The sequence below is a fragment of the Pan paniscus genome, chromosome 18, assembly GCF_029289425.2.
Source record: "Pan paniscus chromosome 18, NHGRI_mPanPan1-v2.0_pri, whole genome shotgun sequence".
Taxonomy (NCBI): Eukaryota; Metazoa; Chordata; class Mammalia; order Primates; family Hominidae; genus Pan; species Pan paniscus.
The window spans coordinates 2,753,718-2,776,875 of NC_073267.2; the positions used below are offsets into that span (position 1 = coordinate 2,753,718).

A 23,158-nucleotide genomic window follows, 5' to 3' on the forward strand; every position below is an offset into this window, starting at 1 on the left:
AGGGAGGCCAGGGGCTGCCTGGGGTGAGCCCGGGCTCCTGCCCCTTTGGGAACAGGATCAGAGCTGCAGGTTTAGTCACCGAAATCGGGGTGGGGGCAGTAGAACCCAGCGGTAAGAACAGGCCACCCGCCTTGCTCAGCACAAGGGCAAGTGCACAAAGGCCGGACCGCAGTGGCACCTTTTTATTTGCAGAGAAATGCCGAAGGATAAGAATACAGTCTGTTCCCGCTGGGCCGTAAGCGGCAGCTCGGGAGTGGGCCTTTGTACTGTCTGGTGTGGGGTTTTGGTCCGACCACTGGGAGCACTGGGCAGTAAGGTCCCAGCTGTGTTGGGTGGTCTCAACTTTTGTTCTCATCTTAAGCATTTCCAATTCTTCCTTGTGTCCCAAACCAATTTTTGAGGTGGAAAAATGGCCACTTAACGGAGGAGGAAGCAAGTCTGGCATGGTGACACACACCTGTAACCCCAGTGACTCACGACCAGCTGGGTAACATAGCAACACCTTGTTGCTACAAAAAATTTTTAAAAATTAGCTCCTGCTGCTGGGCGCGGTGGCTCATGCCTGTAATCCCAGCACTTTGGGGGCCGAGGTGGGCAAATCATGAGGTCAGGAGTTTGAGACCAGCCGGGCCAATATGGTGAAACCCCGTCTCTACTAGAAATACAAAAAATTAGCTGGGCATGGTGGCAGGTGCCTGTAATTCCAGCTACTCAGGAGGCTGAGGCAGGAAAATCACTTGAACCCAGGAGGCAGAGATTGTAGTGAGCCAATATTGCGCCACTGCACTCCAACCCAGGCAACAGAGACTGTCTCAAAAAAAAAAATTAAAAAATTAAAAAAAAATTAACCCCTGCTACTCTGGACACTGAAGCAGGAGTTGGAGGCTGTAATGAGCTATGATCGCACCATGGTACATACTCCAGCCTGGGTGACAGAGCGAGAGTCTGTCTGAAAACACACACACATTCCGAGGTGGCGATAAAACCATCTCCTTCTATTTGTCCACCCTAGGAGCAACCTGGTCCCCACAGCACACAAATTCTAGGTTCTCCTGGCTGAAAGCATCGGAGGTGCCATTGTGGATGGTGAGGAACAGAAAGTTACTAGGGGCGAGGGGACAAGTGAGAAGGCAGTGAACCCAGTACTAGATTTGCATTCCGATCTTGGGTTTATTAAACACAATTCTTCCACTCTACACAACAAAGTACAAACACAATGTCATCTAAAATGCTACAAAGGTATAAAACTCAAAAGAGAAATTTTATAGTACTGACTGTACAATAAAAGCAAAAAAGAAAAAAAATAAAAGCAATGTACATGTTGCCAAGATAACCTGAAAAACCACCATGAAGGGCAGGCACAACCATGGCTGCGTGATGACCCCGCAGAGCTGGCTCTCAACTCACTTGCCAATTTCAGAGTACAGTGGTGGGGTGCGGTGTGTGCATCGGTGCACGGACAGACAGAACCATGAGCAGCAACTACCATGGGTGAGAGGATCTTTAGGGGGGATGTGACCCTTGAAGTCAGAAGAGGCCTCCAGAGGCCAGGCCTAACAGGGTTGGCAGCTGCACTAAAGCCTGGGGCAGCTCCCTTTCCAGAAGGACACTGCCCAGCAACAGCAAGGGCACGGCCTGGCCACCATCCCAGGTCATCGGGGAAGGGAAAAGTGTGCTCCCAGGTAAGCAGGGTCAAACCACCCCCAAGAGCCTCACTTGTCCCTGGTGGCTCTGCCACTGAACTGACTCTTAGAAACCGGAAAACGGGTGAGCTTTCTAGCCAGAAAACCGGAGGGAATCTTGACAGGCACACAGCATCCAAACCAACAGCACTTCTGCAGCCGGAGCCCGGCTGGCAGAGGGGTGCTGCCTGCTGCCTGCAAATCCTGCCAGAGTCAAGGGTTTGCTTTCCTACTGGTCTTCCTTTGGCTAGAAAAGTGACAAAACTGAGCTGGGTGGGGTATCAGTTACAGGGGCGAGAGCTTCAGTGGCCTGTTTATCGGGAGGAGTTGGAGCTGGAGCGGCTCCTGTGGCGGCGGCGGCCCGGGGACCGTGATCTCCGGCGCACGGGGGACCTGCGCCTCGGGGAGCGGGACCTGTGGGAAGAGGAGAAACCACATCAGAGTAGCTCAGGCTGTAGGGCAAGCTAGCTTCTTCCTGGGCAATCCCCACAGTTTTACTTTTTTGAGATGGAATATCACTCTGTCTCCAGGCCAGAGTGCAGTGGCACGATCTCAGCTCACTGCAACTTCTGCCTCCAGGGTTCAAGCAATTCTCCTGCCTCAGCCTCCCATGCAACTGGGACTACAGGCGCGCGCCACCACGCACAGCTAATTTTTGTGTGTGTATATATATATATTTGAGATGGGGTCTCACTCTGTTGCCCAGGCTGAGTGCAGAGGCGCAATCTCAGCCTCCCAGGTTCATGCCATTCTCCTGCCTCAGCCTCCCGAGTAACTGGGACTACAGGCGCACGCCACCACGCACAGCTAATTTTTTTTTTTTTTTTTTAAGTAGAGACGGGGTTTCACCGTGTTAGCCAGGATGGTCTCGATCTCCTGACCTCATGTTCCGCCCACCTCGGCCTCCCAAAGTGCTGGAATTACAGGCGTGAGCCACCATGCAAGGCCTAATTTTTATATTTTTTGGACGGATGGGGTTTCACCATGTTGGCCAGGATGGTCTCGACCTCCTGACCTTGTGATCCACCCACCTCAGCCTCCCAAAGTGCTGGGATTACAGGCTATTGCTACCATGTGTGGCAAAGTTTTACTTTTTTTTTTTTTGAGATGGAGTCTCACTCTGTTGCTCAGGCTGGAGTGCAGTGGCATGATCTTGGCTCACTGCAAGCTCCGCCTCCCGGGTTCACGCCATTCTCCTGCCTCAGCCTCCCGAGTAGCTGGGACTACAGGCACCTACCACCACGCCCAGCTAATTTTTTTGTATTTTTAGTAGAGACAAGGTTTCACTGTATTAGGCAGGGTGGTCTCCATCTCCTAACCTCGTGATCTGCCCGCCTCAGCCTCCCAAAGTGATTACAGGCCTGAGCCACCATGCCCGGCAGAAGTTTTACTTTTTAATACTAGAAGTTGGGACAGGTCCCACCTGATGGGCCTGCCCTGAGCTCTTGGGAACGGGTGCTTGTGAGACCCAAGGCAGAAGCCCAGGCTTTCCTCCTCTTCCCCAAAGGCTGAAAGCACAGCTCACCACCGGCAAGGGAAGGCCAAACTGTGGCCTCTGCCGAGGGATTACCACCCCTGCCCCACAACTCTTCTGACCCCCAACTTCTCCCTCTCCTAGTTCTTCTTGTTAGCTCAGAAAAAAGTGGGCCTGCACCTGGGCTCACAGGTCTAGTGGTCTCCTAGGAAGGCCACACCACGCCACTGCCCAGACTCAGAAAGCTGTGTTGGTGCAACTCTAGGGCGTCTCCTGCCTGTGGCTTACTGCAGCTGTGGCCCTCCTGCTCTCTCCATGAGCTCTGAAGGGCTCCTGCTCTCTGCCCGCCCACACAGGAAGGCAGGCAGGGCTGAATAAAGGGTCTGAAAGTCACTGCGATCATGTGAGGTTTGTGGTCTGATCAGTCCACTGAAACTACAAATTGTTTACCTTCTCCTCATCCGTGGGGGAGACCTGCGCCACATAGGCGGTGGTGGCAACATTCTCCTGGGAGGGCTGAATCTCCTGGGGGGTGGCCTAGGCCAGGGGGCCAGCACGGCGGTGGCAGTGATCTCCTGGCCATCAATTTGTCCTGTTGAAAAAGAGAGCAAGTCATAAAATATCTAACAAGCATCTACCCTAGACAATGCATACCACAGTGAAAGAGACAGGCCTGGGAGAACAATGACAATGTAAGATAATCACAGCAACAGGGCCGGGCATGGTGGCTCACTCCTGTAATCCCAGCACTTTGGGAAGCTGAGGCGGGTGGATCATGAGGTCAGGAGATTGAGACCATCCTGGCTAACATGGTGAAACTGTCTCTACTAAAAAGACAATAAATCAGCTGTGCGAGGTGGCAGGCGCCTATAGTCCCAGCTACTCGGGAGGCTGAGGCAGGAGAATGGCGTGAACCCTGGAGGCAGAGGCTGCAGTGAGCGGAGATCGTGCCACTACACTCCAGCCTAGGTAACAAGAGCGAAACTCCGTCTCAAAAAAAAAAAAAAAAAAAAAAAAGATAATCACAGAAATAACATCATGACTAATGTTTCATGAGGAAAAGAGGCATAGAAACTAACAGGAGACACCAATCTCCACGTGTCGAGGCAGCCTCCCAGGTCAAGAGTCATCCAAGTCAAGAGCTAAAGAATGTGCTGGAGGCCAGATGCGGAGGCTCACGCCTGTAATCCCAGTGCTCTGGGAAGCCAGGCAGGCGGATCACAATGTCAGGAGTTCGAGACCAGCCTGGCTAACATGGTGAAACCCCATCTCTACTAAAAATACAAAAATTAGCCGAGCATGGTGGTATGTGCCTGTAATTGCAGCTACTCGGGAGGCTGAGGCAAAACAATCTCTTGGACCCAGGAGGAGGAGGTTGCAGCGAGCTGACATCATGCCACGGCACTCTAGCCTGGGCAACAACTGAGACTCCGTCTCAAGAAAAAAAAAAAGAAAAGAAAAGAATGTGCTGGAATCTGCTAGGTGGAAGAGAAGGGCTATGCTGGGCCCTGTGCTGGGAAGGACCCAAAGCACTGGTGAGAGAAGGTAGCATCGAGAGCGAGTGACAAGCAAACAAAAGGCCCCAGGGCCAGGGTGGGGCCTCCTCGCAGGACCATGCAGGCAGTATCCGCGTTTTCGCTTCCTTCTCCTCCAACCAAGGGAAGCTGGGTCTGGGGCTAAGAGAAGTGGGAGAAGTTCTCTTAGGAGGGCTCTGCAGCACTGAGAGGGGCCTGAATCAACATCAAATGATTTGGCAGGGAAACGGAAGGATTCAGGGGACAGCTGGGAAGTAAAATTGCCAGAGCTTGGTGATGGATGGGATGGGGGTGGTGAGGTATGAGCTTCCACTGACGGAGAGGTGGGGCTCCGGTGGGAAGCTGCATGAAGGAAATTTTAGGAGATGCCAAAGACTTTGTGTTTGGAAACAAGCAGTCTCAGAGAGGTGGCTCTGCATGTGGATGGCACTGAAACACACGCCATGTGCATGAAGCGAGGAGAGGCAGTGTGGGATGTGGGCTCCAGGGAGAGAGGAAAGGAAATAGAGGTACAAACCCAGGAACCCCAGGGGAGCATGCACCCCGACCTCAAGAATTGTCTGGTAGCTGGGGATACCGGGAGCCCAAGCGCAGCCCCTTCTGTGCCCTAAGGGGTAAAGGGCTCTTTTGTTTTCTCAACTCCTACCTTTAAGGCACATGGGGACTAACTCCGGCATGTGGCTATGTATTCAGAACATACTTAAGAAGTTTAACTTCAGTAAACTCAGCCTAAGTTAGCCCAAATTAGGGATTTCACAGCACTGACTCTATAATAATGAAGAAAAATCCATCTTCTGTGTAGCTGCCAGTAAAGGCCAACCCCTTCTCGTCTCCTCTGGAGACAGCATGGACTCACTCCATTCAAAGACAGTAGGGGAGACACACAAAAAAAATCCTACCAGAATCTTACGAATAGTTGGAATGTCTATAATCACGCCCACCCAGAAGGTACCTGGGTCTCCTGGGTTTTTAGCTCAGCAAGCGCTCAGACTGTCAAATAGCAGATAATCAGCAGACTCCAAAGCAAAGGTGTGACTTACAAGGCCAACAGCTGATGTGAGCGCACAGAGCTCCTAACCCATTTCAGGACTTAAGTAACTTGAAAGAAAAGTTAGCCAAATATCAAGGAAACTTTCCTAATGCCTGAAGGGCAATTACTGAAAAAAACCAGTTAAGCTACTTATACAGTTTGTAACAGGGCCTCAGAAGACGGAAAGTTCTGGGGCACGCACACTCCACTCCCCACCAGGCCTGGCAGCCCAGACAGCACTGTGGGCTGTGTTCTCAATGCCAGCGGCCTCAGTCACAGCAGCAGGGAGTGGAGCAGAGATGACTCCACATTCCTCAAAATGCTGAATTGAGGACAAAATGCCACCCAAAACTATTCACAAGGGTCCATGTGCTTTTAAAACCATTCTGCCAGATACAAATAGCTATAAACGTCATGAGTGATTATGAGATACAAGTGTTTAAGAAATAAACTGTATAAATTCAGTAAATCCAGTCACTCAGCAAAATAAACTAAAAATGCTGAAATACTGGGAAACTTCTGGTTCTCAGAAATGATTAAAGGAAATATTCCCATATAAAAAGCCAAATGTATTCTATGTAAGAAAACTGAATTTGATCCTTAAGCTTTTAACAGATTGGAAACTCTAAAATGTTAATCTACGCATATTTGCTAATTTTTTTCCCCCAAGAATAGTGTTCCTTTAAACTGGAGCTACAAAAAAAAGGTGTTCCTAAAACATCTTTTCGGTAATCACACACCCACTAAGAACTGGAATCCATGCCGGGCGCGTTGGCTCACGCCTGTAATCCCAGCACTTTGGGAGGTTGAGGCGGGAGGATCACCTGAAGTCAGCAGTGTGAGACAGGCCTGGCCAACATGGTGAAACCCCATCTCTACTAAAAACACAAAAATTAGCCAGGTGTGGTGGTGGGAGCCTGTAATCCCAGCTACGTGGGGAGGCTGAAGCAGAAGAATTGCTTCAACCCAGGAGGTGGAAGTTGCAGTGAGCCAAAATCATGCCACTGCACTCCAGCGTGGGCAACAGAGCAAGACTCTGTCTCAAAAAAAGGTGTGGGAGGTTGACTGTAAAGAAAATTCTGTATGTAAACATGGTGGCTAAAGTTAAAGGGGTATCATCCAGTTTTTCTGTAAATTAAGCATTAAAATTATGTTTAGGCCGGGCGCAGTGGCTCACACCTGTAATCTCAGCTACTTTGGGAGGCCAAGGCGGGTGGATCACCTGAGGTCCGGAGTTCAAGACCAACCTGGCCAACATGGTGAAACCATGTCTCTACTAAAAATACAAAAATTAGCTGGATATAGTGGAGGGTGCCTGTAATCCCAGTTACTCGGGAGGCTAAGGCAGGAGAACTGCTTGAACCCAGGAGGCGGAGGATGCAGTGAGCCAAGACTGCATCATTGTACTCCAGCCTGGGCAACAAGAGCAGAAAAAAGTCTCAAAAAAAAAAAAGGATTGGGTTTTAACATTAACAACACACTGATGTAAAAGTGAAATTTGGCTTATTTGGTACCAAAAATCATACAGGAAGCACTACCAAATATAAAATGGGGTTTGGCTTTGTTTGGGCTGTATTTGTATAAATGTTATTGATATGTGTCCCAAAATCACGTAAAACTCCTACAATTGCAATATATCCTAGTGTACATGATCAGTAATAATTATAATTGTTATGTTAAATTATTGTGTGCCACAGAGCTAACAAATTTCCTCGTCAATTGTGTCTTTAACTATGGCTGCCCTAAAACCTTTTTGTCATCCATAAACAATTATTGTCTTGTTTTAATCCTTTTTAGAAGGTGGTTTTATAATCAGCTATAGAGTTCTAACAGTTGCTCTTAAATACAGATTTCTAATAACTTTGCAGATTGTGACATCAGAATAAAGAAAAAACATTCAGGACTCTTTAAGAGCTAAAATAAGGCCAGGTGCGGTGGCTCACGCCGGTAATCCCAGCACTTTGGGAGGCTGAGGCGGGCGGATCACGAGGTCAGGAGATCCAGACCATCCTGGCTAACAGGGTGAAACTCCATCTCTACTAAAAATACAAAAAATTAGCCGGGTGTCGTGGCGGGTGGCGGGTGCCTGTAGTCCCAGCTACTCGAGAGGCTGAGGCAGGAGAATGCCGTGAACCCAGGAGGAGGAGCTTGCAGTGAGCCGAGATTGCGCCACTGCACTCCAGCCTGGGCGACAGAGCAAGACTCCTTCTCAAAAAAAAAAAAAAGAGAGAGGGGTAAAGCGTTCATTAATATCAAGCAGGGCAGAAATTAACTGCATAAACTGAACTAATAGTAATAGAACACTGAAGTAATCTTTTTAACTTTTTGCTTAAAATATTCCTAATCCTTTTATTTTTCAAAGTCAAAAAAGAAGTTTTAAGCTATTAACAGCTTTCAACAATTAAGTATACTCCTAGGAACAAAACTTGCAACATATTTGTTTCTCTCTACCTAATTTCTTCAGAATTTGGAAACTATTTGTGTGTGTGCGCATTCTTTTTTTTTTTTTTTTTTTTTTGAGACCTAGTCTCACTTTGTTGCCCAGGCTGGAGTGCAGTGGCTAAATCTTGGCTCGCTGCAATCCCTGCCTCCCAGGTTCAAGCAATTCTCCTGCCTCAGCCTCCCAAGTAGCTGGGACCACAGGTGTGTGCCATCATGCCCGGCTAATTTTTGTATTTTTATTAGAGACGGGGTTTCACCATGTTGGCCACGCTGGTCTCAAACTCCTGACCTCAGGTGATCCATCTTGCCCAGTCTATTTGTACATATTCTTAATTTATAGCAATATAGTTATTTGCGTAAGTGCAATAAAAATCCGTTTTCTTTTGTAACAGAACACAAATAAAAAACTGGCCTCCTATTTTGTGTACACAGTCCCTGTACAGGGTTTCTAATCTGTGGGAAGTGAAACATGCCACTTTCTAACGGACAAAAACCTCAAGTTATCTTGGAACCTCAAGAGGAGAGGATTTCACCCAACTCACAGGTATTTAATTGTACATATCCATGGCTGGGCTTGGGTTTAAAAAGGTATTATCTCAGATAAAAGGCCTATAGAAAAAATTATGATTCTTGCTCCACTGTATACAAACAATTAAGCCAAATATAATAAAGCAAACCAGTCCTACTTGTCTTTTAATAAATACCAGTCCTATTTGTCTTTTAATAAAAATGGGAAGCCCCCCAAAAAAATTGTTGGCCGGGCATGGTGGCTCACGCCTGTAATCCCAGCACTTTGGGAGGCCGAGGCGGGCGGATCACAAGGTCAGGAGATCCAGACCATCCTGGCTAACACAGTGAAACCCCGTCTCTACTAAAAATACAAAAAATTAGCCAGGCGTGGTGGTGGGCGCCTGTAGTCCCAGCTATTCGGGAGGCTGAGGCAGGAGAATGGCGTGAACCCGGTAGGCAGAGCTTGCAGTGGGCCGAGATGGTGCTACTGCACTCCTGCCTGGACGACAGAGCCAGACTCCGTCTCAAAAAAAAAAAAAAAAAAAAAAAAAAAGATATGGTTTCAAAAACTATAGTACACTCAAATACTGTTTTCAATTTTTTCCTTTTTCGTTTCCTTTTTCCTAATTGGAAATCACTGAAATCTAAGCTGTGCTTTCCTCAAGCCCTGTAAAGTGAAGACTAAATTTCAGAAGAAAACAGCAGCAACCTACTTATATGTGTTGCTGTTGCATCCTATTACGTTTCAGCAGGTGCTGCCTCGAAGCCCCCAAAACAGAAAGTGCTACCGGGAACAAATCCACCTCTTTCACTCCAGTGCTGTGTTTGCTGCCCCGTGACGACAACCCTCTCTCAGCAGGAAGCAGCCAGAAAGATTACAATGCTTCATCTCCCTACGATTCTCGTGATTAATAAATAAATATACATGCATGATAAAAAGCATGAGCAAATTGACAGTGGGGATTGTGGCAGGCCAGGTCTCACTAACGCAGGCCTCTGTAACAAGTGTTTTAGTGCTGTCTGAATAGTTAAATATTAAAAGCCAAGGCCCTTATACAAAGGCTGGGATATAAGAAAAGCCCACCAAAAGTTTAGCTTAGGCCTTTCCTGGGCCTTAAAACATAACAAAATAACGAAGAATACGTCAGGACCCATTTAGGATTAAGCCAGTTTTATTGGGAAGAAAACTCCCCAAACCGCTGTGATTTAGCAGAAGGCAAAGTAAGGGTAATTACCCCAGCACTTACAGCCATTTAAATTACGTCAATTTACTGAGGCTCCAGAGGAAGGTCTTCAAGACTCAATCCTTAGTTAATAGATTAAAAGTCAATAACTTATGTCTTTAGATAAATGTACACATATGTATAGACATATAGCTTAAAAAATATATAAGCTCTGAAAAACTTTGTAATTTTAAGTTGGTCTGGCAATAATTTCCAGGCCTTTTCCCTGCAACTGGTTGCAGAAATAAAAACTCCACCTACTCAGTTAATGTGCATCTTGTTATTGGGCCATGAGAAACAGCAGCCCAAACCTCAGTTTGGTCCAGGAACTGCACCCCAGCCTGGGCAACAAGTGTGAAACTCTGTCTCAAACAAACAAAAAGAAGTGCAGCCCAGTTGGAAATCAGTTTGAAAGCCCCTAGCGGCGGCGGGTCTCTGAGAGGTCAGGGTTATGTGGCAGGGTCACCCACCTCCATCCATGTGCTTCAGCGCCTTCTCAGCTTCATCTGGATTCTCAAACTCTACGTACGCATAGCCTTTGGACAGATGGGGATGCATCCTTTCCACGGGCATGTCAATCATTTTAATTTTCCCATAGGTGGAAAATATCTCCATGATGTGATCCTAGAGGGAAAGAAGGGTCACGCCAACGCCCAGCTACCAGTCAGTCACGTCAGACGCAGAGAGCTCAGCACATCATGACTAAAACCTCGGTAGGGTAAAACATTCCATCTGATGAGTACCAGTGTTGTTCTGGGATAAATCTCCCAGACACATGTATTAATGGTCCACCAAGAGGAACGAATCAATGCTCTACTCAAACCACATGCCACCACCCCAGTCCTCCAAAAGGCTACATTCTAAGTTCACCTGCAGGCACAGGCCTGCTTGTCCACACCCCACTGCCCACAGGAGAGATCCATGATCCTCACCTTTGTCACATTCCTGGTGAGTCTCCCAATGTGCACTTTGGTGGGCTTAGGAGATGGGCTCCGCCTTTTCCTCTCCTTTTCATCTCTTTTAGGTGGTTTGGATCTGATTGAGAAAACAAAACACCAGAAACAATTTCTGTCAAGTCAAAATGTACTAGACGCCTTTCAAGTAAGCTCTTATCTGCTTGTGTGACAGTTTTCATAAGGAAGACTTTCCTGCTAGTTCACATACATTATTCCTGTCTCAGAAATCCTATTAACACAGAAAGACTCCTTTTGGGTCCCTTTTATAACCTCGATGGTAAATCTGTAGCCCCGAGCTTGTAAACTTTAGCTCCCAGGCGCAGAGCACTCACTTGGAGCGGGAGCGCCTCCTGTTGTCGTGTCTGCGCCGAGAAGGACTTGGAGAGCCAGAAGAGCTGCTAGAGCTGGAGCTGCGGGAGGTGCTGGAGCTTCCTGAGCGGCTGGATGCTGAGGAAGAGCTGGAGCCACTGCTTGAGCCAGTGCTGGTGCTGGAGCCTGAGCTGGAAGTCGAGCTGGACCGAGACCTGAGGGCAAGATGAGGGGTCACAACCACCACACACCAAGTCTCACAGTACAGACGCCTCCTCCAATTCTGTTGCGCTCCCCCCAGGAGAAACCTGCTGTTCGGGTGCCTCCAGGCCTCATTGCTTTCCCCAGTGGGGAAAACATCACCCCCCAATCCCCCAGCAAGTCAGAGCCCTAGGTGTCACATTGTGTGTGGGATGGGACAGAGGTGATGGGCTGCCTTCTACCCATACAGAAGCCTTTCCTGCTGGGAGGCAAAGGACTCTGGCAAAAGTCACAACTGCCAACTCAGGCTGGAAAGGCAGCTGCTGGCTGATGCTGACCCAGGCTAGGTTGATTTTTTCTTTTGAGACAGGGTCTGCCACCCAAGCTGGAGTGCAGTGGCATGATCTCCGCACACTGCAGCTTCAACCCCCTGGAATCAAGCCATCCTCCTGACTCAGCCTCCCGAGTAGCTGGGAGTACAGGCGTGTACCACCACACCAGGCTAGTTTTGTTTATTTTCCTCAAACTCCTGGGCTCAAGCCATCCTCTTGCCTCAGCCCTCCCAAGTAGCTGGGACTACAGATGCATGCCACCACGCTCAGCTAATTTTACAAATTACTCTTTTTTTTTTTTGTAGAGACGAGCTCTTGTTTTGTTGCCCATGCTGGTCTTGAACTCCAGGCCTCAAGCAATCCTCCTGCCTCGGCCTCCCAAAGTGCTGGGATTATAGGCATGAGCCACCACTGCACCTAGCCAGTCTGCCATAAATTAGGGTCTCTACTAACAACCAGAGGATGTGTTTTCTTTGTAAATAATCAAGAAAACGGAGCCATCTGTGGGGAGTGGGGGTGTAGCTGTGGCACAGGTCCTCTCCAGGCTCCAGGCCAGCCCGCCCCACCTGGTACTGCTGCTACCACTGGAAGCGCTGCGCCTCTTTCGGGTTTTGTCCCGGCCGCGATCCTTCTCACTCGACTCCTTGGTGGTCCCTTTATCTTTTGAGCGATCCTTGGACTTCTCATCTGAGCGGTCTTTGCGTTTGGTAGGTGAAGGAGCCCTGGATGGTGAGGAAGAGTGTGAGATTGCGTGCTCCTCTGACCAAACCCAAACAGCACAACCCAAAACGGGGGATCAGCATCAGCAGGGCCACAGAGACCCAAGGTGACCACAGAGCAAAGTGGTCTGTGGCTCAGAACACTCACTGTAGAATGCAGAACATTCTCAACTTTCCCCTTTCTGCGGGTCCCTAGCAGTAAGCACCCCCAAGTAGCACTAGAAAAATCTTACAGAAGGATTACCTAGTGCTGGACTTTTTATTATTTTCTTTGACTCCTAGCAAGCTCTTCTTTTTCACTCCTGATAAATCCATTCTCCCCTTCTGAGGTGTTCAAAGCAGCAATGGCGGCCTCACTTATCTGAACTCTCACTTCTAACTTGATTCTGAGAAACGATCCCTAATCGATTGCAATTTACGCCAAAGAGCAGCCTAATAACAAGATAAAAGGGTTTAAAGAGTGAACGAATTGGCAAGGCAACAAGTCTACTTTGCAATCAAAAGCTGAGCACACAAAAAGGCAGCAAGGGAGCACGGTAAGCAATAAGTGTCCACACAGTCAGGAACACATAGGGACAGTCCCCATATGCTCATGGAGGCGTCTCTACCCCGCACAGGAGGCACAGGTACAACTGTCACCCCACCTTATCTTTTTCTTAAAAAATGGAGATGGTGGAGACCATCACTGTTATTTTACAGGCTGAACAATTCAGTTTTCACCCACAAGTTTGATGAGCCCCTGCAGTCCTTTCAAAATGCCACAGCACCACATTCACATGCAGAACAGAGAAAAACCTAACTCAAGGGTGGTCTCCAGATAGGATTAGATCTCCTGTTTTATTGCAATTTCCCCTTAGGATACACTGGATGTGACTGGAAGCAAAAATCATTTCAAAAGCGACTGGTACCAGCATCAAAACACTTAATACCCAAAAGCAAGCAGATGAAATGTACCATATGAACATCTAAAAAGCAGTAGAAGAATCATTTTAAAAAGCAGTTATTGCACTGTACTTTAATAATATGCATATTGAGTGCAGGGGAAGACACATGCAAGTCTGCAATTCACTTTTAAAGAAAAAATAAGATTGATGGGTGGCTAGATACACCATACAGCAAATATAGCAGAAACGTAACTTATAGACTATTAACCTCTGATTTTTTTTTTTTTTTGAGACGGAGTCTTGCTCTGTCACCCAGGCTGGAGTGCAGTGGTGCGATCTTGGCTCACTGCAACCTCCGCCTCCTGGGTTCAAGCATTTCTTCTGCGTCAGCCTCCCGAGTAGCTGGGACTACAGGTGCACGCCACCACACCTAGCTAATTTTTGTATTTTCAGTAGAGACAGGGTTTCACCATATTGACCAGGCTGGTCTCCAACTCCTGACCTCGTGATCCGCCAACCTCGGCCTCCCAAAGTGCTGGGATTACAGGCGTGAGCCACCAGACCCAGCCCTTAAGTGGTCTTTATGTGAGTATTAACTGTATAACTCGACCTTCCTGTGTTTTTTTTAACATTTTTCAAAAATAAGATGGAGAAAAAAAGTAGGCATTGAAATTGCGTGAGAGACTGCCTGCCATGTAAGAGTTTAGCAAAATGCCTGGACTGCAGAATGTGCTCAAATAACGGTAACAAATTACTCAAAAACAAATTACTGATTAGTTATGGGCCCTATTTTCCAGGGACCTCTGCCTTCAGTATTTCCAGTAAGGCTCTGCACAAGCTGCAGGAGTTGTTAAGTGAAGCTCTCAGGAATGGAGTCTCAGCTACTTGTCTCACCTTCTCCAAGAGCCAGTTGGTAAGGAGGACACAGCACACCAATGTGGTCCTGGTTTCCCTGTGCAGTGCATGCCAGGGGTGCTTCAAAATGCTGCTGAAAATATGTTCTGACCCAAGAAAGAAAAGCACCTGGCTTTGAACAGTCAAATGAGAGCCAAGGAGGGCCGAACGCCACCTCTGCTGCTCTTGTCCAGGAGTAAAATGTTTTGCTTTAGAACAGTAAGGTTCTGCAGACACCCAGCAGATAGTGCCTCGACATTGTGTCCTCGGACAATCAGTGAGTATCATTCAGAGTATAATTTAGAGTCTGGAGCCAGAGGGCCTGGGTTTGATTTGAGGTTTTACTGTGTGATTTTAAACAAGTCACTTATCCTTTCTCAAGTTTCTCATCATCAATATGGTGACAATTACAGTTCCAACCTTATAGTTACCCAGGGCATTAATTAAACACTCGATAAATGTTAGGATCAAGAGTTGTATCTCCACGTCCGGAGGCTCCTTCCCCCACAGACACTTGTCTCCAAAGTTACACGTAATTTCTGAACTCTCAGCTGGGTTCCTGCACCCACCCGCCTTCGGATCACCTGCAGCAGCACTGTCCAATAGAAACCGTGTGAGGAGCCACAAGCATCACCTGAAATTCCTTAGCAGCCACGTCACAAAAATGGGTGAAATTAATTTTTAACATTTGACACATCCAAAATATCTTTCCAACATATAATCAACATAAAAATCTAATAAAGGTTTGCTTTTTTCCTAGTCTTCTAAAACTGCTGTGCGTTTTAACATTTCAGTCTTGATGAGCTGTATTTCACATGCTTAGCAGCCACATGTGGCCAATGGCTACTTTGCTGGACAGCACAGACCTAGAGTGGAGGTCACACCCGCAGATTCCAGCCCCACCCCCCCAAGAACTAAAGATCTGCCCGAATGTACTTTGTGAAATCAACCACCACCAGTTATTCTTAAGCACTCCAAACACTAAGAACCATTGAGTAAGCGGACGCCTTGCTGGGTGCAGTCGAGTGCTAGAAAGCAAAAGTTGAGGTTCTCTGTTCACCCAAGTTCAGGTACCGGCTCAGGACCTCGGTTACCTCCCCCATCCTCCGGAAAGGTGCGCGTCCAACAGCCAGAGAGAGGAGAGAACAATTAGTTAAATCTCGAGGAGAGGGCGTTTCGGCACAAATCTTCAGAGCACCTTCCCCATTTAAAAGTACATTTCAGGCACAGTTCATGCGCAATCAAGACAAAAAGCCTACTCCACGTTTCTCCTCCAACAACCTTAACCTTCCCGTATCCGCCCCTCTGGGGTAACCCATCAAACTGAGCTCGGCCACCGTGCTCGGTCCATAGTGGGCCGTATCCCCACGGCCTAGCGCCGATAATTGCACACGGGAGTCCGGGAAACGTTCGCGGAGTACACGTTTGAATTAATGACTCCGAAGGGGGGATCGGCCGACCTTCCACCGCATCCCACAAAGAAACTCCGCGCCCGCCGACACCGGCCCGACACGCCGACCTCGCCGCTTCCCCGTCCGCGTTCACTCACAACTCCCCCGTCCAGGCGCCGGGCCGCGAGCGCTTCCAGGGCAGGGCCTGGCGTTGGGGGCTTGGGTCTCCGGCCCGGCGGGAGGGCCCCAAGGGCGGGGGCCGCGCTCCCCGCTGGTCTGAGTCCCGCGGGCCTGGCTGGGCCACCGCCGAGCGGACGAAGCACAGGCGCCCTTCCGTCCGCAGCGGCCCCGACCACTTCCGGGCCACGGCCTCGACACCTCCCACTCCACCCGTCCCGGGCCATACTCTTTCTTCTCGGAGCCCGCACCGCGCTGCCAGGCCACCGCCGCACTGCGGGGCTGAGGAGTGGACCGGCTTCACGATGCGTCCTGCCGGGCCTGCCGAGCAGCCCCCGAAACACGGATGCGGTCGGATTCCGCCCCAACTTACATCTTCCTGCCGCCACCACCTCCTCCTGCTTTCCTCAGCCGCCGAGGCCGGCGCCGCTCTGACGTCAGAGTCAAGGAGCGGGAAGTCGCCGCCGCCCGGCGCGCAGCGATGACGTAAACGCCTGGCCCAATGGGCGCCAGCGAGGAAGCGTTGAAGAGTCAAGGCAGTTTGTGGGAGTCGCGCTGGGGACGTTCAAGGTGTCTCGTAGCCGGTGAAGTCCCTGGGACTGACCGGGCTGGTTGCACGCTTGCTGGAGCGGGCACATGGGTAGCCTGCTGAGCCTGGGAGGGTAGCGCGATGACCGAGGCCCGTCCTCCAGCGCGGAGGGTGTTAACGCGCCCGTGCCCCGCCCCTTTCCTTGCGCGGGCGCACTGGGCCCGCCCGGGCAGACTCCGGCCCCTGTCGCCGGCGGTGGAGGCGGGGCTTCGGGCCGGGCTGTGCGGAGGCCGGCGAGGTGGTAGCACAGGAGGGATTCGCAGGCTCTGCGGCCGTGCGTGGCGGGGCATGGGGGCCCGCAGGGCGGAAGTAGCTCGGAGAGACGGGCTGGGGCAGGGCGTGCGTTCGTGCGGTTAAAATCCACTGGTGGCGTTTGGGGTGTTCCCGTGGACGCGGCCTCCCGGCAGGCGGACCTCCACCGGGTGGGCGCGGCAGGCGGGCTGTGCGGGCAGGAAGAGCGACGAGCTTGAGAGTGGGAGATGGGGTGCAACGGCGGGCCTCTCCGGGGAGGTGACACTGCCGCTGAGACCCAAATGGAAGGGCGCGCCCGGCGGGGGAACAGCAGGCGCCGAGGTTCGCTGGAAGCAGGGAAGGGAGGCCCGGGTACCGGCTCGGAGGCCCGCGCGAGCTTCGCGGCAGCGGCACGGAGCGTGTGAACGGCGCAGCGCCGAGGCTTCATCCATCGGCCCGTGCAGGGTTCGGGCAGGGAGCACTGTCGACCAGGGTCCGACCCTGGGAGAGTCCAGAGGTGGCGCCTCTGGCAGGGACAGAGGAGGGGGTGACGCTGTAGGGGTGCAGGCAGTAGGCTCCGCGTCAACGCCCCACACTGACAGGGCGGATTTTTTTTTTTTTTTTTTTTTGACAGAGTCTCGCACTGTTGCCCAGGCTGGAGTGCAGCGGCGCGATCTCGGCTCACTGCAACCTCCGCCTCCCGGGTTCAAGCGATTCTCCTGCCTCAGCCTCCCGAGTAGCTGGGATTACAGGCGCACACTACCACACCCGGCTAATTTTTTTGTATTTTTATGGTAGAGACGGGGTTTCACTATGTTGGCCAGACTGGTCGAGAACTCCTGACCTCGTGATCCGCTCCTAGGTTCGCCTTGGCCTCCCAAAGTGCTCGCTCCTAGGCGTCCCAAAGTGCTGGGATTACAGGCGTGAGCCACCGCCCCCAGCCGAGGGCGGGTTTTGTTCTCTGCTGTGCCTGTCAGGCAGTCGTTGCCCTGTGGTTATTTGTGGAGGGATTGACGGTGCGCTGAGCTTCAGACTTTGTCTGAACAGCTTCGTGGCAGCAAGGAAGGGAGAAGGGAACAGATCCAAGCCGATCTTTGGGAGGAGAGAACCAGCATGACTTGGAGACTTTAGATGTCAGAGCAAAGGACAGAGTGCAGCTTGGTGACCCGGAGTGGGTGGGTGGGTGAATGGATGGATAGATAGTGGGGGTGTGGTCTGCCATCACTGCCCTCTTCCCTGTGTGGAAGCCAGCTCTTGGTGACTTCCTGCCCAGACCCACTCCCTCTGGCTCTGTCCGAGGGTGTCAGGTGTGCCCTTGACCCTTCACCCTGGGCTAAGGGATGTCCAAGGAGTTGGGGACAAAGGCAGCTAGGAGGAGGAGCTACCTCCCGAGTCTGCTGCAGTAAGTCACCAGTGTGTTCCTGTGGGTGGAGGCTGGCAGGCCCATCAGTCTGGTTTGGGTACCCCCGTTGGATTTGGGTTTGATGACATGTAAAGTGAGTTAGATTCTCTGCATTACTGTCACACCTGCTGTGCCCAGGCATGGAAGGTTAAGTGGAACAGAGGGGCCGCCCCCCTGCTGAAGGGGCCCCAGAGTCGGCGCTAGGGGAGGGGGCAGCCTCGGTGGTCCAGGCAGGCACAGGCGGAATTCTCTGAGGTGGCATTGGAGTCCATTGGTCAGAGGTGCTAAAGGGCCCCAAACCTAGAGCCCATGCCCAGGGCCCCACTGACACCTGGTGCGCAGGGGCAGCCTGGTGACCCCACATGACACGGGTGGGCGTGACGCAGCACCAGCTGGGCCGACAGCCCTCCCCCTGCTGGTTTTTAATGCTCTGCAGTAATGTCATTTCGCCTGCGAATAAGCTTTCACACATTTTATATTAAATCTACGAGTATGATTTATTCAGGCACTTACGAATTTAATCAAATTTGTTTCTAAATATTACTGATTTTTGTTATCAAATGTGCCATCAGCTGTTGAGCTTTGAGAATTGAGCATCCTGGCTTTTGCCATTTTGAGGATCAGCAGAAGCATGTCTGGAAGAAATGTGAGAAAATAAAACTCAGGAGCCTACCCCCACCCTGCCCTTCCGGGAGCTCAGCCCCAGAGCCAGGCTGCTAAGGCCATGGAGGCTGAGGGCAGTGGAGCTGGGGTTTCTGGAGCCTCAGGGGCCCTGGTTTGCTGGAAGGGCAGGCAGGGCTTCGTGGAGGGCATTAGGCAGTGGCCAGAGCCCTGCAGTGCTGGGCATGGGCTTCTCGTGGGCTCTGGCCACGGCCCTGAGCTCCTCCCCTTGCCTTCCCAGAGCGGAGGGTCACCTGCTGACAGTTTGGGGTGGCTCTGTCTTTGAGAGCGTGCCCTCATGAAGGCAGAATGTCCTCCCTGCCTCCATCCTCTGTGGCCCAGTGGCTCCTGCAGTGCCTGCCCTCAGAGGCTGGTGGCCTGGGACACAGGGTTGGGGATGGGCTTGGTGGTGCTGCAGGTCACGGTGGGTCATGAAGGAGCTTTGGGGGTGTTGCATTCTCTGGTAAAGCACAGCAAGGGAGCCCTTTTACCCACTACTAAAACCTGGCTCTGCACTGAGGCCATGCGCAGCCCAGTCAGGTGGACGAGGGGGTGACGACTGGACCTCGGGGAGGCATCAGAGGAGGAGCTGCTGAGAGGCGGGTCACCACAGCCTGGCGCCTGTCTGGAGAGGGTGGGGCTTGGGGAGGTGCTGGCCAGGTCCATAGGGGTGGCCAGGCTGGGTCTGAAAGGGCCTTGTGCTGGTGTGGGGTGAGCTTGGTCTGTTGGGAGAATATGGAGTTCATTGAGGCCTCCCTGGCTCCAGGTTTGCATGTCTGAGGAGTGGGTATCATCAGGGCCTGGGGCCTCTCCAGTGGGCATGTCTGGACTCTCCCAGGGTTGGGAGCCTGTGCTCATCACAAGCTCAAAGCACTCCATTTCTGCTACCATGAAGTCAAGGATGGTGACTGTGAGCCGCCTGGGACCTGAGCTGCCTGGGACTGTGACTGAGGCACCTGGGGTGCCTCTTAGGGCCTTGGGTTTGGGCCCATGGCTAGATGAGCCTTGGTGATTCTGTGGTATTGCCTGGGCCAGGTGGACCCAGGGGCAGCTGCGGCTGGTCCATGTGGAGCTCCTTCAAGCCGAAGCATCCGACACCAGTGTCTGTGAGGTGTGGGCCCGGCCCCTGGAGCGGGGCCTGGGCAGCCCCGTGTGATGAGGAAGGAAGGCAGGGCCCCCGCTCCCCGGGCCTGACCCCACTGCTTCAGCCCCCTCCTGCCTGCCTACAGCCTGGCCTCGAGGGCCCATCAGGTGAGGGGACCCCACCTGCCCCACCCCATCCTACCTCCTGGAGGAGGCCTTGCCCCTTACAGGCAGCCTCCAGCCCTCCCACCCTGATCCCCTGGTGTGGGATGGCCAGAGCATGCCCAGCATGCTGGGGTTCGGCGGTGGGGGGCATCTGGAGGGAGGGACGTGTCAGTTTGGGGAGGGGTGAGCAGCCTAAGTGACTGCAGTGCTGGGCCATCTCCCGCATGGTGGAGCTCCCCTCGAGCCGCCTGTCTGCAGGGGGCTCTGGCCAGTAGTGCAGCCGGGCAGGGTCTGGACGGCACAGGCTGCACCAGCCTCCATGCAGACCAGTCTGTGTGGGAGTGGGGGTCTCAGAGGGCCCAGCCGGCCTATGCCATGTGCATGGTGCTGGCCCAGAGGGGAGCTGAACAGCAGCTGGGTCGGTGCGTTACCTGGTGGGGCAGCAGACAGCAGCTGCCCTGGCTGGGGTTCAAGCCCCGGGCTGGCCTGGTGGAATGCCCTCTCTGTCACCCCCAGGTTCTGTTCTTGCAGGTGTCAGGCCTGGGGCCTTGAGACAGACCTGCAGTCTCCACCACAGCCACAGTGGGTGGGGTCTGGGTCCTCCCGGAGGTGATCCTCCACCCCCACACCTACCTTGTGCGTGGCAGTGGTGTCTCCTGGAGCTGGTGAGACCCCACCTCACTCAGGAAACCCCCCAGACGCCCCCAGGCAGAAGTGGCCATACTCCAGGGCCTGCATCCCTGTGCCCCACAGCGCGCCCTGGCCGGTTGGTTGTAGGAACTCAGAAAAGCAAAGCAAACAGGATGGTTCCCTGCTGGACACATTTCTATTGCAGATCTTTAGTCCAGGATTCCGGGGTAGCCAAGGTCACCTGAGTCCTGGGGACTCTGGGCCTGGTCTCTGAAAGCAGCCAGCAAGACAGAGATGGGAAACCCAACAAGATGGAGTGAGCCAAGGGCACAGTTGGGTCCAGGTGCAGCAGGGAGCTGCCTGGGGGTGACACACACTTGATGGAGGCCACTGCACACACCCTACCCCGGCCTGAACTTGAGCACTTCCTTTTTTTTTTTTTTTTAGATGGAGTCTCACTCTGTCGCCCAGACTGGAGTGCAATGGCGTGATCTCGGCTCACTGCAAGCTCCGCCTTCCCGGTTCATGCCATTCTCTTGCCTCAGCCTCCTGAGTAGCTGGGACTACAGGTGCCCACCACCACACCTGGTTAATTTTTTTGTATTTTTAGTAGAGACGGGGTTTCACCGTGTTAGCCAGGATGGTCTTGATTTTTCGACTTCATGATCTGCCTGCCTCGGCCTCCCAAAGTGCTGGGATTACAGGCGTGAGCCACCGCGCCCGGCCAAGCACTTCCTTGAACACAGATGACCATGAGGAGGGAGGCGTGAACCAGGATGACGGGGCAGCAGATGGAGCCTGCCTCCCTGAGACCTCAGGTGACAGAGCCCTGTACTGCCTCCTCCTCCCTACATGGCTGAGAAATAAACTTCTTTTTCAAACCACTGTGACCTGGGGTTTTCTGATACCCTCAGCAAGCCTGTTCCTGTGGCCTGGTGTGGGTCCCCTGACCTGTGGCCTGGGCTGCCTGTATCCGGCCTGCCCCTCTGCTCTGCTGTAAACCTGTGATGGCAGTGGAGGGGCTTGGCCTGGGCCCGCCCCACTGCGAGGTCTTCCCCTCTCCGAGTTCTGGGTGTGGTTTCAGTTGAGCCAACGCTGTTGGACTGGGCCGGCCTGGAGGACAGAAGGCGCCGGCTCTTCCACATACCTGGCTCGTGGCCCATGGGCTGTCTGCTCACGGGAGCCCTGCACCAGGCCACGCAGAGCAGTGAAGTCAAAACCTCGTTTCCCAGGTCTAAGGTGAACTGGGAGCAGGGCAGGAGTCGGCTCTGTCAGATGCCACAGTTGTTTGGGGACAGTGTCCGTAGAGAATGTGTCGCCCCCCGCTCCGTGGTCTAGGGTGGAGCATGGATGGGCTGGTCACTCCTATCCCTGGGCCCAGGGCTCTTTTCCCCTGCCCTCCCGTGGGCTGGGAACTGCCACAGCTCAGACAAAAATCAGCCAGGGCGGGGTCCTGAGGCTTCAGTCCCAGGCTCCTTAGGGCGCCCCTGGTGACCCAGCTCCAGCACTGAGTTTCCAGAGGCCTTGAGGATGTCCCTGGGACGCCAGATGGGCCCTTCCTGCTGCTCCTGGGGTCATCTAAGCTCCAGGCTTGGGTGCAGCCTTGGGCCCCTGGCCACAGACGCCCGGAATGCACCTGCCCCTCCCGGTCCCCACGCAGCAGCCTCCTGAGCTGCGGATCATTTTCCCAAGAAGGCATTCTACTTGTGCCAGTCCTTACTTAAAGACCCCTGCTGGTGCTGGCAGCGTGCTACCGGGAAGGATGGTGTCTCCTGTGCGTGTCCTGTCTGTGTACACTGGCCTCACACGTGTGTGCCTCATGCGGGCTGTGCCCTCAGTCCTATACGCTCTCCCCAGCCCTCTTTTAGGGTGTCACAGGAGAAAAATGACACATTCCTAAATCTCTAACACATGGGCTTGAAAACAAGTCTGAGGACGCCCTGCAGAAGGGCCATGGGCATGGACATGGAGCTGGGTGGCCTCGTGCACTGACCTTTCCCTCTTCCTAGCCCCAGGCCTGACCTAGAGGCCACAGCCCCTGTGGACAGGCTGTGGGGCCAGAAGGGCCTGCTTCAGAACTTTTCTCATGGGCAGTGTTTAGGCCACAGCCACATGGGTGGCTGTGGCCTAAACACTGCCCAAACACGTTATATTTTTTATAACATGGAACTAGATGGCAGAAGTTTAAAGGGAATAAAAGAGCTACTGGAGACGATTTGCAGCTTTCATAAATTTCCAGAGACTGATAAAAACACAGACTTGAAATTGTCCCAAATGAGCCAAAGTGATGAAAACAAGTCTTTTCTAAGACTCTGAATTCTAAGGGAATGTAAAATGCAGAAGTTCAAATCGGGTTTAGAAAACCATAAGAAATAATAGTGCATTCGCCGGGCGTGGTGGCTCAGGCCTGTGATCCCAGCACTTTGGGAGGCCAAGGCGGGTGGATCACTTGAGGTCAGGGGTTTGGCAGCAGCCTGGCCAACATGAGACCTCATCTATACTAAAAATAAAAAAATTTAGCCATGCATGGTGGCGCATGCCCTTAGTCCCAGCCACTCCGGAGGCTGGGGTGGGAGGATTGCATGAGCCCAGGTGTTTGAGGCTGCAGTGAGCTGTGATAACACCACTGCACTCCACGC

General features: G+C 52.2%; 2 protein-coding genes across 14 annotated transcripts; one reads left to right on the top strand and one right to left on the bottom strand.

Moving 5' to 3' along the window:
- Positions 1 to 1,146: 1,146 nt before the first annotated feature.
- RNPS1 (RNA binding protein with serine rich domain 1) lies at positions 1,147 to 16,269 on the bottom strand. Of its 9 annotated transcripts, none has more exons than XM_034941023.3 (8): positions 16,133 to 16,269; positions 12,658 to 12,845; positions 12,261 to 12,416; positions 11,185 to 11,376; positions 10,829 to 10,931; positions 10,367 to 10,520; positions 3,607 to 3,748; positions 1,147 to 2,096 (listed from the first exon to the last, which is right to left on the bottom strand). In XM_034941023.3, the coding sequence occupies exons 2-8, from the start codon at positions 12,726 to 12,728 to the stop codon at positions 1,997 to 1,999; spliced, it is 918 nt and encodes a 305-aa protein (XP_034796914.1). In that variant the 5' UTR covers positions 12,729 to 12,845; positions 16,133 to 16,269; the 3' UTR covers positions 1,147 to 1,996. The 9 variants fall into 9 exon arrangements, with proteins under 9 accessions (XP_034796914.1, XP_054956685.1, XP_054956683.1 ...); XM_055100710.2 differs by having other exon boundaries at positions 15,989 to 16,152; XM_055100708.3 differs by lacking the exon at positions 16,133 to 16,269 and adding an exon at positions 14,192 to 16,012.
- Positions 16,270 to 16,429: 160 nt separating this feature from the next.
- On the top strand, positions 16,430 to 21,400 carry LOC134729394 (uncharacterized). 5 transcript variants are annotated; one of them, XM_063598266.1, is made up of 3 exons: positions 16,430 to 16,622; positions 19,677 to 19,892; positions 20,967 to 21,400. In XM_063598266.1, the coding sequence occupies exons 1-3, from the start codon at positions 16,430 to 16,432 to the stop codon at positions 21,008 to 21,010; spliced, it is 453 nt and encodes a 150-aa protein (XP_063454336.1). In that variant the 3' UTR covers positions 21,011 to 21,400. The 5 variants fall into 5 exon arrangements, 1 of the variants encoding a protein (XP_063454336.1); XR_010110452.1 differs by having other exon boundaries at positions 16,457 to 16,921; XR_010110453.1 differs by having other exon boundaries at positions 16,457 to 16,770.
- The last annotated feature ends 1,758 nt before the right edge of the window (positions 21,401 to 23,158 follow it).

What these genes read in the sequence shown, in the direction of transcription:
- RNPS1 (XM_034941023.3), bottom strand. Translation starts at nt 12,728, where the DNA reads ATGGATTTATCAGGAGTGAAAAAGAAGAGCTTGCTAGGAGTCAAAGAA. An exon ending in AGTGGTAGCAGCAGTACCAG is followed by an intron (nt 11,377 to 12,260) that starts GTGGGGCGGGCT and finishes TCTTGCCCTCAG; the next exon opens with GTCTCGGTCCAGCTCGACTT. An exon ending in AGGAGGCGCTCCCGCTCCAA is followed by an intron (nt 10,932 to 11,184) that starts GTGAGTGCTCTG and finishes TTTCTCAATCAG; the next exon opens with ATCCAAACCACCTAAAAGAG.
- LOC134729394 (XM_063598266.1), top strand. Translation starts at nt 16,430, where the DNA reads ATGACCGAGGCCCGTCCTCCAGCGCGGAGGGTGTTAACGCGCCCGTGC. An exon ending in GATTCGCAGGCTCTGCGGCC is followed by an intron (nt 16,623 to 19,676) that starts GTGCGTGGCGGG and finishes TGCCTGGGCCAG; the next exon opens with GTGGACCCAGGGGCAGCTGC. An exon ending in TGGCCTCGAGGGCCCATCAG is followed by an intron (nt 19,893 to 20,966) that starts GTGAGGGGACCC and finishes TTTTTTTTTTAG; the next exon opens with ATGGAGTCTCACTCTGTCGC.